We start from the raw sequence: 13102 nt of genomic DNA, 5'->3' as shown, positions 1-13102 counted from the left end.
CTGCGGTTGCAGGGGAAGGTGCCGGGTGAGGTGGGGTTGGAGGGCAGTGTGGAGCGAACAAGGGAGTCACGGAGAGAGTGGTCTCTCCGGAAAGCTGACAGGGGAGGGGATGGAAAAATGTCTTGGGTGGTGGGGTCGGATTGTAAATGGCGGAAGTGTCGGAGGATAATGCGTTGTATCTGGAGGTTGGTAGGGTGGTGTGTGAGAACGAGGGGGATCCTCTTGGGGCGGTTGTGGCGGGGGCGGGGTGTGAGGGATGTGTTGCGGGAAATACGGGAGACGCGGTCAAGGGCGTTCTCGATCACTGTGGGGGGAAAGTTGCAGTCCTTAAAGAACTTGGACATCTGGGATGTGCGGGAGTGGAATGTCTTATCGTGGGAGCAGATGCGGCGGAGGCGGAGGAATTGGGAATAGGGGATGGAATTTTTGCAGGAGGGTGGGTGGGAGGAGGTGTATTCTAGGTAGCTGTAGGAGTCGGTGGGCTTGAAATGGACATCAGTTACAAGCTGGTTGCCTGAGATGGAGACTGAGAGGTCCAGGAAGGTGAGGGATGTGCTGGAGATGGCCCAGGTGAACTGAAGGTTGGGGTGGAAGGTGTTGGTGAAGTGGATGAACTGTTCGAGCTCCTCTGGGGAGCAAGAGGCGGCACCGATACAGTCATCAATGTACCGGAGGAAGAGGTGGGGTTTGGGGCCTGTGTAGGTGCGGAAGAGGGACTGTTCCACGTAACCTACAAAGAGGCAGGCATAGCTGGGGCCCATGCGGGTGCCCATGGCCACCCCCTTAATCTGTAGGAAGTGGGAGGAGTCAAAAGAGAAGTTGTTGAGTGTGAGGACGAGTTCAGCTAGGCGGATGAGAGTGTCGGTGGAGGGGGACTGGTCGGGCCTGCGGGACAGGAAGAAGCGGAGGGCCTTGAGGCCATCTCCATGCGGAATGCAGGTGTACAGGGACTGGACGTCCATGGTGAATTTATTTATTCCAGTTCCCTCTCCCCATCCCCCTCTCTGATGAAGGGTCTAGGCCCGAAACGTCAGCTTTTGTGCTCCTGAGATGCTGCTTGGCCTGCTGTGTTCAAAGAGAGCTTGAACTGAGTTTATACTTCAAATCGGTGTCTGTCTTGGCGGTGTAGATTTGTTTGACTTTTATTCTAAAGTGTTTGTAGAAGTGTTGTGTTTACTATGTAATAACTAAATTGATCAGGTTTCCCCAAGGTGCTGCTGTGTCACGTGTTTTTGTTTGAAGCACCCAGATGTTTCTTGCATGTAGAGCCTTTGTGAGTTTGCCCTCTTGACGCTGTTGTTTTCCTCACTTAAGCCGCCAAAACCCAATTGTAATTGACAGTCACATTTACTGCCCCTTCAACTTTCACTCTCTGAATTCTCAGATTGTTTGTACAAGATCAATGTCAACAGAGTCCCCAGTGAAATATTTGGGATAAGTTTCCAATCACTTATTCATAATATCTGTAAATGGAGAGATATGGACCAAGGTCTGGCAGAAGGGGTTAGTTTTAATTTGGTATCATATTTGGCACAACGTCGTGGGCTGAAAGGCCCTTTCCTGTGCTGTATTATTCTGTGGTCTATCTAAGACTACCTCTTCTCGTCTTCGTTACATCATTCATCCCTTCCCCACCTCAATTCAAACCATTCATCCCATGCCTTTGTGACCTCTAAACTTGACTATTCCAATGCCGCACCTCCATTTCCTACCTACTAACCTCATCCCACCTCCTTGACCTGTCCGTCTTCCCTGGACTGACCTATCCCCTCCCTACCTCCCCACCTATACTGTCCTCTCCACCTATCTTCTTTTCTCTCCATCTTCGGTCTGCCTCCCCCTCTCTCCCTATTTATTCCAGTTCCCTCCCCCCATCCCCCTCTCTGATGAAGGGTCTACGCCTGAAATGTCAGCTTTTGTGCTCCTAAGATGCTGCTTGGCCTGTTGTGTCCATCCAGCTCCACACTTTGTTATCTCAGATTCTCCAGCATCTGCAGTTCCCATTATCTCTCCTCCAGCCCCACACTTTATTATCTCAGATTCTCCAGCATCTGCAGTTCCCATTATCTCTCCTCCAATGCAGCTGGCTATGACCTTCTTGCAGCAGCAAGCTGCTCAATAAGTATATTTCAAAGCAATTCAAATTGGACCTTATATCTTCTGTAATGAAAAATCACATTTCTCAGTTGAGCACTTTGTACTCTTCCTATGTGTATTAAAGCATCAAATCAGAATGTGAACGAAATATAACAAGGCAGGGTATCCTGCCAAAAGCGCATAACCCAAGGCATTCTATAAATTAACAGGCCCCACTGCATTCTATCAGAAGGGCCAATGACAAGTGGCCATTCCCTGTTGCAGATTTGCAATGACTGTCCGTTAGCCAAGGCCTTGGAAATGTGGCAGTACGTCACATTCAGTGCAGACAATTCCCCACATCGGAAAACCAACGTATTTCAGGCAAATCAGAGGTGGTTGTGTATGTAGTGTCGATCTGGCCCATTCCCTGAGCTTGCGCTGCAGCAGTTATCTGAACCATATTCTGTTTTATGTAGAGTGAAAGATGTATTGCGTCCACAGGGATAGCAGATAGTTTTCTCGAGAGAAAGAGGAAAAATGTACCCAAAAGCACCTTTATCCTGATGGCCACCTGTGTGTCTGGCTGCACCGGGCTATGCATAGACCCTCAGTACACAAACACCAAGCGTTACAATGTGCTGAGTCTCTGCTTGTTCCCAAGGATGGGTCTGGCCTCATTGCCAAGAACATTGAAAATTGTGGGCCCATTACATTCCACCTGTCCCTCATGGGAAAAGTTTGTTGAGAAAATTACCTTAGCCTTGCAGTCAATCAGGTAGTGATCAACAAGTAACTTCCTTGAGACTCTACAAAGAAGGGAGAAGCTTGATCCTGTTGATGGTTCACTGAACGGACTGTCAAAACCATTTGATAGGATGCCTCAGTACCAGAATGTTCTAACAAGTGCTGAGATTTTGCTTGGTTAGTGGTGAGAGGGGCATTCCCCATCAAAATGTTCTTGCATGCCTAGGCACTTTCTACCACTGTATTCTCCCTCAAAGTAACTGTGGTGGTGAAGAGAATGTTGCAGGTCTTTTAAAATATGCCTTTACAAAGAAGATCTGGAGAGAGATGCTGTGATTTTTGTTGAGGTTCATCCATAGCAGTTGCAGGATGCAGGATCCTGTGCTCTCTGGACTATTCTTTGCGAAGTAGCTGAAACAAACATCAGCTGCACCTGGCAGCTGTGATCAATGCTGTAACCTCCATAGCCCTAAGGTTATACAAACTCTTCTATCTGTCCTCTAACTTGCACTAATTCCCATTCACCTATTACCCCATTGTTTTCACATTCTCCCATAACCTTGCCACTCCTTATTTCTGCTAGCTTTTGGAGCCCTACAAACCTGTGAGATATCTGCATTTCTCTATTTCTGGTCTCTTAATCTTCTCCAGTTCACTGTTGGTGGCCATTTGTTCAATTTCCTGGGCCCCAAGCTGCCCTATTCCTCTGCCTATCCACCTTGCATCTGCTTTAGAGATGTGATGGCCTACTAGTATTATTGCTCAACTGTTAGTCCAGTGACTCAAGTAATGTTCTGAGGATCCAGTGTCAAATTCCACTCTAAACTGATAGGAAATTTTGAATTCAGTAGAAATCTAGAATTAATGCTGACTGTGAAACCATTGCCAATTGTTGTAAAAACCCATCTAGTTCACTAATGTCCGTTTAGGAAGGGAAATCCGCCATCTTTACCTGATCTGGCCTACTTGTCACTCCAGATCCTCAGCGATGTTCTTAACTGCACTCTGGGTAATTAAGGATGGGTAATAGATGCTGGACAGCCAGCAATACCCACATCCCATGAAATTTTTTTTTTAAAACTCCCTTTACTCTAAGTCTCTAAACTACCTTCCCTCGCTTTTGGTCACCTCCATCATTTTTCTTTACTTGGTTTAATTTCCAACATTGCTGCTTCATGCTTCTGTGAAATACCTTGGGATGTTTCACTGTGCTAAAAGGCATTACACAAAATGCAAGTTTTTGCGGGGACAAGTGCCTCAAGCTATGAAAGAAATGTTGCAGTCATCAGAGTTTAACAGCATGACATGATGATTTCCTACCTCTTCTGTGGCCTGAGGTCTCACTTTATTTTGTGTTATAGATAGTGAGGTGCGTGCAGTATCGGCGCAGAATCCGGACAAGCCGGCTGTCAAAGGAGCAACTGAAGAAAATTCCAGTCCATAAATTCAATAAAGGTAGGGTTTCTGCAAATATTATCACCCGACTCAACTTAAATGAGAATAGAATTGTTCACATTGGCACTTGGAGGGGACGTTGTTGAAGATTGGCAAAAGACATAGAGTTGGAATCAATTTAAAAAGTCTGATTAGTGGGCCCCCCTGCCCCAGCTTAGTGATTACTGTTATGTGACTGCATGCCTACCAGGGGGTGCTTTGACACTGTTTACACTTGTGTGTAATAGATACTTCGCCAGCATCATGTCCCACACCTCAGTGTGAACTTAGCCAGTTACATTCACAAATTTAAAGATCAAAAATCTGCAGATGCTGGAATCCAAGGTTGACCAACAGGAGGCTGAAAGAGCGCAGTGAGCCAGGCAGCATCTGGAGGAAAAGAGCAGTCAATGTTTTGGGTATAACCCTTCTTTAGGACTGGATTGGAAACGTTCACTGCTCCTTTCCTCCAGGTACTGCCTGGCTTGCTGTGTTCTTGAGCCTGCTGTTGGTCAACCTTCACAAATTTTACCCCGTTTTCTGTTGTGATTAGGAGCAGTTCCAAAGATTTATTTCTGTTGGCCAAGGAGCCTATTCAGTTGGAGAGACGCTGTTGTAATTGATGAAACAGTATGAAAAGCTGCAGAAATCCACTTTTCCAGTGGACATTGTCATTGCTCCTGGGCAGATTTTTTTTTAAAGCCTCCTACTCTGTCAGGCTTTATCCCCCAAAAATATAAACTTTTTAATAAAATTTATTAGCATAGGTTTGATAATTTTCCAATGAAAAACAGACCTGTTCCTTTCAATAAGATGTGGCGTTCTGAGGTGCATCTTTACTCTACAATTAAAATTTCTGTTTACAGCATACATAAAGTGGGTCCACATAGAATTAGAAAAGAGGTTCTGCTGAAGGAGTACAAATAACTAAGGGCTAAGTTACAAAGGAAAACATTGCAAGTAATACTACTTGAGCCAAGTGCAAATTGTATCGGGTAAATAAGATTAGAGGGGTGAATGCATGGCCTTAATTTAGAACGTTGGTCAGATTGCATTTCAATTGATATTCCAGCCTAATATAACAGAAATAATTTTATCACAACTGCATTAGCTGTAATTGTCCTCCAAAGAAGTAGATTCTGGAACTATTTCCAAAATTATAAAGGTGTACATGTCCTGCTTTTGTTTTGGGTAGTGATCCTGTGCAGTCTACTTACACTGAACTGATTAGCTCTTCAGAAATGGATATGCGTATTAAGAGGGCTTGTTTGATTGCCTGTTGTGGTTTTCCTACTACATGACATAAGACATATTTTACAGTATTGCATTATGAAGTCTTGACCAGGTGGAATGTCTGATTATCGATGCTTGAGTTTTCAGAATTCCTACATGTCCTGCCATAGGACTTTCACATACTACTCACACTCTCTCCTCATGATATTTGGTTAGTACAGTTCCCTGATGAACATCGTCCTTTCTTCACCCACTGGTTTGTCGGTGTCCCCGCTTCCAACTCTGTTTTTTAATAGAGTGGACTCTGGAATCCATTCAGCCTCAGCTTCACTGTGAGCTGTTGGTACTAACTTAGCTCCAGATCTACTTCTTGAGTCTCCAACTGATAGACTTTCCAAATACTACTTTTGCACTATCATCGTCCTTTTAAGGAAGGTTTTGTCTACTCTTATGTGTGCTTCTGTCGTTACTTTGAGTCCTAGTGATGGACTTTGTTTAGCCATCGCACTGGTCACCACACATGATGAAAAATGGTTACAACTTGTTCTTCTAACTTTTCCCTGTCTCTCTTTTTGTCCCAACCATTCTTCCCATCATTATGTGTGAAGCTGTAACCTTTCCTCTTGCCAGATCATTATCTAGAAGTAAGTCAGCTCTATCCAAGGTAATATCTTAACCACTTCTACTACAGCTGCCCCAGACGACAGGTCATGCTCCAATTACACTGAACTGGGATTATACATTCCAATTATCCTGTTTGCTAACATTTGGGCTTTCTTTGAACTGTCTAGATGGGAAAGGTAGATGCTTCTCCAGCAAGTTATTGAAAGCGATCCATGTATCCTGACATCTTGTTCAAACTTGTGTTCTGCAGAATTTAAATTAACCCAATTCTTGAAATTCTGGTTTGGGGAGGCATTGTTAGAAGCTAACTGCAGGTGGAGCTCATGCATTGCACAGCAAGATCTCCAAAAACGATTTGACGCTGTTGTGCTGTCTGTGCCACTCCCATACCAACTGCTTTTTGTTATTTAGGATTTTTAAAACATTTTTGATTTTTACCACAAGGATTCCCCATTATAAAGAAATGTTTATGTAGGATTAGAGAGTAAATGACCAGTTATGTGAAGAGCATTGACCTCACTTCTTGTTACTTCCTCTTAATTATGAATGTGCTGACTCTCGCTAGATTCAGTTCAATGAGTGGTAGCAATTCTAATACTTAACCCATTAGTTTCAATTTAGGTATGAGCATCAACAGGGAGTGTCTGTCATTATACTGTTCATTTTGGAGGAATATGATGCTAATCTGTGATGCCAACGCAACCTAGGTAGAAGCGATGCAGATGCTCGGGTTGAACAAAAGCTCAAGCCTGAGGTGGCTCCTTCTCCTCCTCCTCAGGCACAGGCCCTGAAGCCAGATTCAAGGCCTGCTAAAATCTGTTAACACAGCATTGATTAGGGATAGATACGCCCACTCTGTAAATATGCTAAGGAGGTGCGGTGAAAACATTCTACTTATTGTTCACTTTTTTTCCAAAGCTGTCTGTAGAATTCAATAGTTTTGAAGATTGTTGGTTTATTAAAAAATCATTAAGGCTGTCGGTGATTTCTTCTTACAGCCTGAAGCACCTGCAGCAAACACTTGGGGTGCAGTCACCATTCATTTACATACTAGAGAGCTTCAGAAAACTGTGCATGACAGAAAACTTAATTATTGATTAACCAATCTTTTCTGCCCTGATTACATGACTGTCCTCCTGCAGAGGCCCAGGTTGAAATCTCTGGTCAATCATTTGTTGCACTTTATTAGAATTTGTAGCCAGTGAAAGGAAAGGACTACAATTATAGTTAGTGGGGGAAAAAAACACTACATGTAACATTTTGACAGGATTGCTGCTCAACATTTGCTGAGCTGTAGTAGCCTATAGTTTTCAACATATCCATAACTAAAAGAGTAAATGTGATGGAAAAAATATACACAGAAGGGGTAATTCATATTTGAAGTTTGAATTTTGGACTATCTTAGAATCACAAAATTGTTGCCATCTGGAAAGGAGGCAATCTGGATTGCCACATCTTGCACTCCAAATGAGCATTATGACTTGGAGCCATTCTCCTGACCACCTGCTGTGGTCCTGTATATTATTTCAATACAATGAGCCATTTAATGCCCTCTTTAATACCTGGGTTGAGCCTGTCTCCACCACATTTGCAGACCTAAACTAGGTGCTGTGTTCAGAAGCATTCTTCTCGCTTTGCAGTCATTCCTTCTACAAATCATTAAGTATATGCCTTCTCTTCCTTTTACAAATGGAAACAGTTTCTCTGTGTAAATCCAAACCCTGTATATTTCTAAAATTTATCAAGTTCTCTGTTAATTGTTTCAACTTCTGCAGTGTATTTTCATAACTGTACTTTCTCATCCCTGGCACTTTTCTTATAAGCCTCCCCTGCACTCTCCAATACATTTGTACCCTTCATAAAGTACAAATGCAGCTCAGTGGGCTCTAATAGCCTACTGTTCTTGCCTTGTGTGTTTTATGTGCATATGCACTCGTGCTGTATTGCTGTTGACTTGACCTGTGGAGGTTCACAATATCCCTGCACGGAAAACACAGTTGATTTCTTCAGATCCCAGATTCATACTTGGTCTGTTCCATGTTAACTGACCTGTGCTAAAATAGCAGTTTGTGCAAATGTCATTGACAACGCAGGTCAATAGGGTGGTCAAGAAGGCATACGGCATGCTTTCCTTCATTGAGCGGGGTATTGAGTACAAGAGTTGGCAGGTCATGTTGCAGTTGTATCGGACTTTGGTTCGGCCATATTTGGAGTACTGTGTACAGTTCTGGTCGCCACATTATCAAAAGGATGTGATGCTTTGGAGAGGGTGCAGAGGAGATTCACCAGGATGTTGCCTGATATGGAGAGTGCTAGCTATGAAGAGAGGTTGAGAAGATTAGGATTATTTTCATTAGAAAGATGGAGATTGAGGGGGGACCTGATTTGAGGTCTACAAAATCATGAGGGGTATAGACAGGGTGGATAGCAAAAAGCTTTTTCCCAGAGTGGGGGAGTCGATTATTAGGGGTCATGAGTTCAAAGTGAGAAGAGGAAAGTTTAAGGGAGATAGGCATGGAACGTTCTTTGCACAGAGGGTGGTGGGTGCCTGGAACGCGTTGCCAGCGGAAGTGGTAGACGCAGACACGTTAGTGTCTTTTAAGATATATTTGGACAGGTACATGGGTGGGCAGGGAGCAAATGGACACAGACCCTCAGAAAATAGATGACAGGTTAGACAGAGGATCTTGATCGGCGCAGGCTTGGAGGGCCGAAGGGCCTGTACCTGTGCTGTAGGTTTCTTTGTTCTTTGTACCTGATTTGAAAATCTTTCTCCTGTCTTAAAATAGATGTGTATTGTAATGAATGACAGTAAGATTAAGTTCAGCTGTTGGAACATCTGATGATACTCCTCATCAAGACTTACACCAGCAGAATGACAACTGAGGAGAATTACAAGTAAGCAGCACTGTCAATAGAACCAGTATTCTGAAACCATCAAGAAAAATGGCAAGATAGCTAAAAATAAAGATAAGCTTTAAAAATAAGCTTTGGTTAGAGCATAAAGAATAGAGTTTAAAAATATTGCTGAAGAAACATTGTGTGGTGAAAGGATCTCTAGACTAGCATTATTCAAAATGAGAAGGTGCTGCATTGGTATACTGAGTGGAAACTTTTTTTTGGATGGAAACTTTAGAGCTATTTGACTCACTAGCAGACTCAGTTACTGATGTGCAAAGTTTACTTTCAAAACCTGAGTATCAGTATGTCAGGCAAGTGGTTGTGGTGAAGGCACTTATCAGTTTAGATGCTTCCTGTTTGCGTCAGTATGCTCACTTCCCAGTAATCACATTCTGCAAAGTGAGGTTAATGTCTTTTTATTGAGTTTGAGAGCGGGAAATTGAGCTCAAGTACAAAATTAGGTGATAACTGATTTGCTTTAAAAGATGGAAGAACCTATTGTAGTGTGGATCCATCAATAAGGCTAGTTGTGTAAATGTTTTCAATTTTTCGTATTAAAGCCATGTCAACTGTGGCACAGTGGGTAGCATTCACACCACTCTAAAGACTTTGGCATTGTTGGACTGTTAGGGATGCTGCCTTTTTGAATGAAACATTCAACTGACAAATTCATAAAGCGCAAAAAAGGCCCTTTGGGTCAGCACCAGCATAACTCCCGTCAAGTGCTCAAAACCCAATTTCCTGCACTTGTCCCTTTCTTTGAATTTTATATTTGAAGTACTCATCTACATTTTTTTAATAATAAAGGTTGTAAGATTTCTGGCCTCCATAACGTTCCTAGGTGGTGCATTCCAGATGCCCACCAGTTGCTGAGTAGAATAAGTTTTTTTTCTCCAAGCCCCTCAGAGTCTGTTGCCCGTTACTTTAAATGTATGTCCTCTTGTGATTGACCCCTCAACCAAGGGGAACAGCAGCTCTCTATTCACCTTATCCATATCCATATCCCTCATAATCATATACACATCAATCATGCCCCCTTTCAGTCTTTCCTTCTCTAAAGAAAACAATCCAGTCTCTCTTCACAGCTCAATAATTTCGTCCACACACAATTCAGGTGAACCTCCTCTGTACCCCCTCTAGTGCTAGCGCTTCCTTCCTGTAGTGAGGTGATCAGAACTGCAAACAGTACTCCAGTTGTGGCCTCACCAATGCTCTGTACTATCCCAACATTACCTCCCTGCTCTTATACTCTACACTACAACTGATGAAAGCAGGTTTCCCATATGCCACCTTAACTGTCCTATTCCCATGCTGTGCTGACTTAAGGGATCAGTGAATAATTAATTACCCCAGGATCCCTCTGTTACTCTAAGCTACCCAGTGTCCTGCCTTGTACTAAATACTCCCTCATCTTGTAATGCATTTTGAAAGAAGAAACATCACACTCGGGGTTAAATACCATCTACCATTTGGCTATCTGACCAACCTGTAACTTAGAACCATCTTCACTATTAACCACTCTGCCAATCTTGGTGTCATCTGCAAATTTCTTAACATCCCCATCAATTTCATTTATCTAAATAACAAACATTAAGGATTCAATACTGAACCTTGTGGCATACAGCTAGAACTCAGCCTGCAGTGATTTAAACAGCCTCGACAACTACCCTTTGCATCCTATTCGTAAGCTAGTTTCTGATCCAAGTTTCCCTCAAATCCATGTGCATTAATCTTGTCAATAAGGCTCCAATGTGTATCCTTATCAAAAGCTCTGCTAAAATCCATGTAATCTATATCAACTGAACTTCCCCCATCTACACTTGATTACATTTTCAAAAAAACGGAGATATTTTGGGCATGTCCTTCTGACAAAGCCACATTGATTATCCCTAATTAACCCATGCCTTTCTAAGTGAGTATTAATTTGCTCCTTCAGAATATTCTCCAACAGTTTCCCTGCTGCTGACATGAGACTCATTGGTCTGTAATTTCCTGGTTCATCTCTACCACCCTTCTTAAAAATGCCATCCTCAGAGCCACTGCAGTTTCCTGCCTCACCTTCCACAGCAACCTGGGATGGAGCTCATCCAGACCCAGGGAATTTATCTGTTTTTAAGCCTTACAGAGCCTTCAATACCTCCCCATTTCCCATGTCAAACTGTGCAAGTTCCTCTCAGTCCCTCTTCCTGAACTCAGTACCTACGTTCTCCTTTTCCTGACTGAAGGCCAAAGAGAAGAGCTGATCAATACCCTTCCAATGTCCAGCGGCTTCACACGCAGGTTGCACTATTGGTCCCTAATGAGCCGTACTCTCTTCCTGGTTAACTTATTCCTTTTAATGTATTTATAAAATATCAGGATTCTCCCTAAACCTATTTGCAAGTCTTTTCTCATACCCATTTTTTTTCCACGCTTCTACTTGTTTTCTTATGTTCCCTCCTGCACTTTCAGTATTCCTCTAGGGCTGCAGCTGAATTGCTCCCTTTGGACTTGCTAAAAGCCCTACTCCTCTTCCTTGACTAGAACATTGAACAATACAGCGTGGAACAGGCCCTTCGGCCCTCCATGTTGTGCCAACCTGTGAACTAATCTAAGCCCCTCCCCCTACACTATCCCATCATTATCCATATGCCCATCCAAGGACTGTTTAAATGCCCCTAATGTGGCTGAGTTAACTACATTGGCAGGTAGGGTGTTCCACGCCCTTACCACTCTCCGAGTAAAGAACCTGCCTCTGACATCTGTCTTAAATCTATCACCCCTCAATTTGTAGCTATGGCTCCATGTACAAGCTGAAGTCATCATCCTTGGAAAAAGACTCTCACTGTCCACCCTATCTAATCCTTTGATCATCTTGTATGTCTCTATTAAATCCCCTCTTAGCCTCCTTCTCTCCGATGAGAACAGACCCAAGTCCCTCAGCCTTTCTTCATAGGGCCTGCGCTCCAGACCAGGTAACATCCTGGTAAATCTCCTCTGCATCTTTTCCAATGCTTCCACATCCTTCCTGTAATGGGGCGACCAGAACTGCATACGATATTCCAAATGAGGCCGCACTAGCGTTTTGTACAGCCCTGAATTGTCCTGGGCATCTTGGATTTTCTAAACTTTTATTGTTCCTACGTTTCCCGCTAAAGGAGCAAGAACAGAAGTTGCTGGAAAAGCTCAGCGGGTCTGGCAGAACGGTTCTGAGGAAGGGTCACTAGACCCAAAACGTTAACTCTGATTTTCTTTTCTATCTCCACATGCTGCCAGACCTGCTGAGCTTTTCCAGCAACTTCTGATCTTGATTTTGTTCCTGATTTACAGCATCTGCAATTCTTTCCATTCTTAGTACTGTACTCTCCCAGCGCCTCGAATGCCTCATACTTCCATACCCCGTCATTGCTCTGCTGTAGACATACCCACAAGGAGTTGTTCTCAGTCAAATGTGGCCAGATTCTGTTTTATTTTAATACAATCTGCCTTCCCCCAATCAAAGCCGTCTTTGGCAGGCTGACATTTTCCTTGTCCGGAGCAAATTTGAACCATACTATGTCGTGGTCGCTATTACCTAATTGATCCCCCACTACCACATCAAGCACTTGTCCATCTTCATTCCCCAGAATCAGATCCAACACTGCGTCATCCCATGTTGAGCCTTCTATGAATTGATGCAAAAAAATTCCCCTGGATAGATTTGTGAAATCTGCCCCAATTAAACCCTTCACACTGACTATTCCAATGTTGGGAAGATTGAAATCCAGTAATATAATTACCCAATTATTATGCTTACACACTTCTGTGAACGGTCTACATATTTCCTCCTCTCTATCCCAAATACTGTTTAGGGGCTTATAGAACATAGAACATTACAGCACAGTACAGGCCCTTCGGCCCTCTATGTTGTGCCGACCTGTCATACCAATCTGAAGCCCATCTAATCTACACTATTCCATGTACATCTATATGCTTGTCCAATGACGACTTAAATGTACTTAAAGTTGGCGAATCTACTACTGTTGCAGGCACAGCGTTCTATTCCCTTGCTACTCTCTAAGTAAAAATAACTACCTCTGACATCTGTCCTATATCTTTCACCCCTCAA

At 43.2% G+C, this 13102-nt stretch overlaps 1 protein-coding gene across 7 annotated transcripts in view; it reads left to right on the top strand.

Moving 5' to 3' along the window:
• LOC125448635 (E3 ubiquitin-protein ligase RNF167-like) overlaps window positions 1-13102 on the top strand; it is a 98544-nt gene that overhangs the window by 30012 nt on the left and 55430 nt on the right. For all 7 annotated transcript variants that reach the window (XM_059642645.1, XM_059642639.1, XM_059642641.1 and 4 more), the window contains one exon: window positions 4185-4278. In XM_059642645.1, the coding sequence (XP_059498628.1) occupies window positions 4185-4278 (94 nt within the window). The remainder of the gene's footprint in view (window positions 1-4184; window positions 4279-13102) is intronic.

Source organism: Stegostoma tigrinum, chromosome 45, assembly GCF_030684315.1.
Source record: "Stegostoma tigrinum isolate sSteTig4 chromosome 45, sSteTig4.hap1, whole genome shotgun sequence".
Classification (NCBI taxonomy): Eukaryota; Metazoa; Chordata; class Chondrichthyes; order Orectolobiformes; family Stegostomatidae; genus Stegostoma; species Stegostoma tigrinum.
The sequence above is the reverse complement of the archived record's forward strand: the minus strand, read 5'-3'. Positions and strand labels throughout refer to the sequence as shown.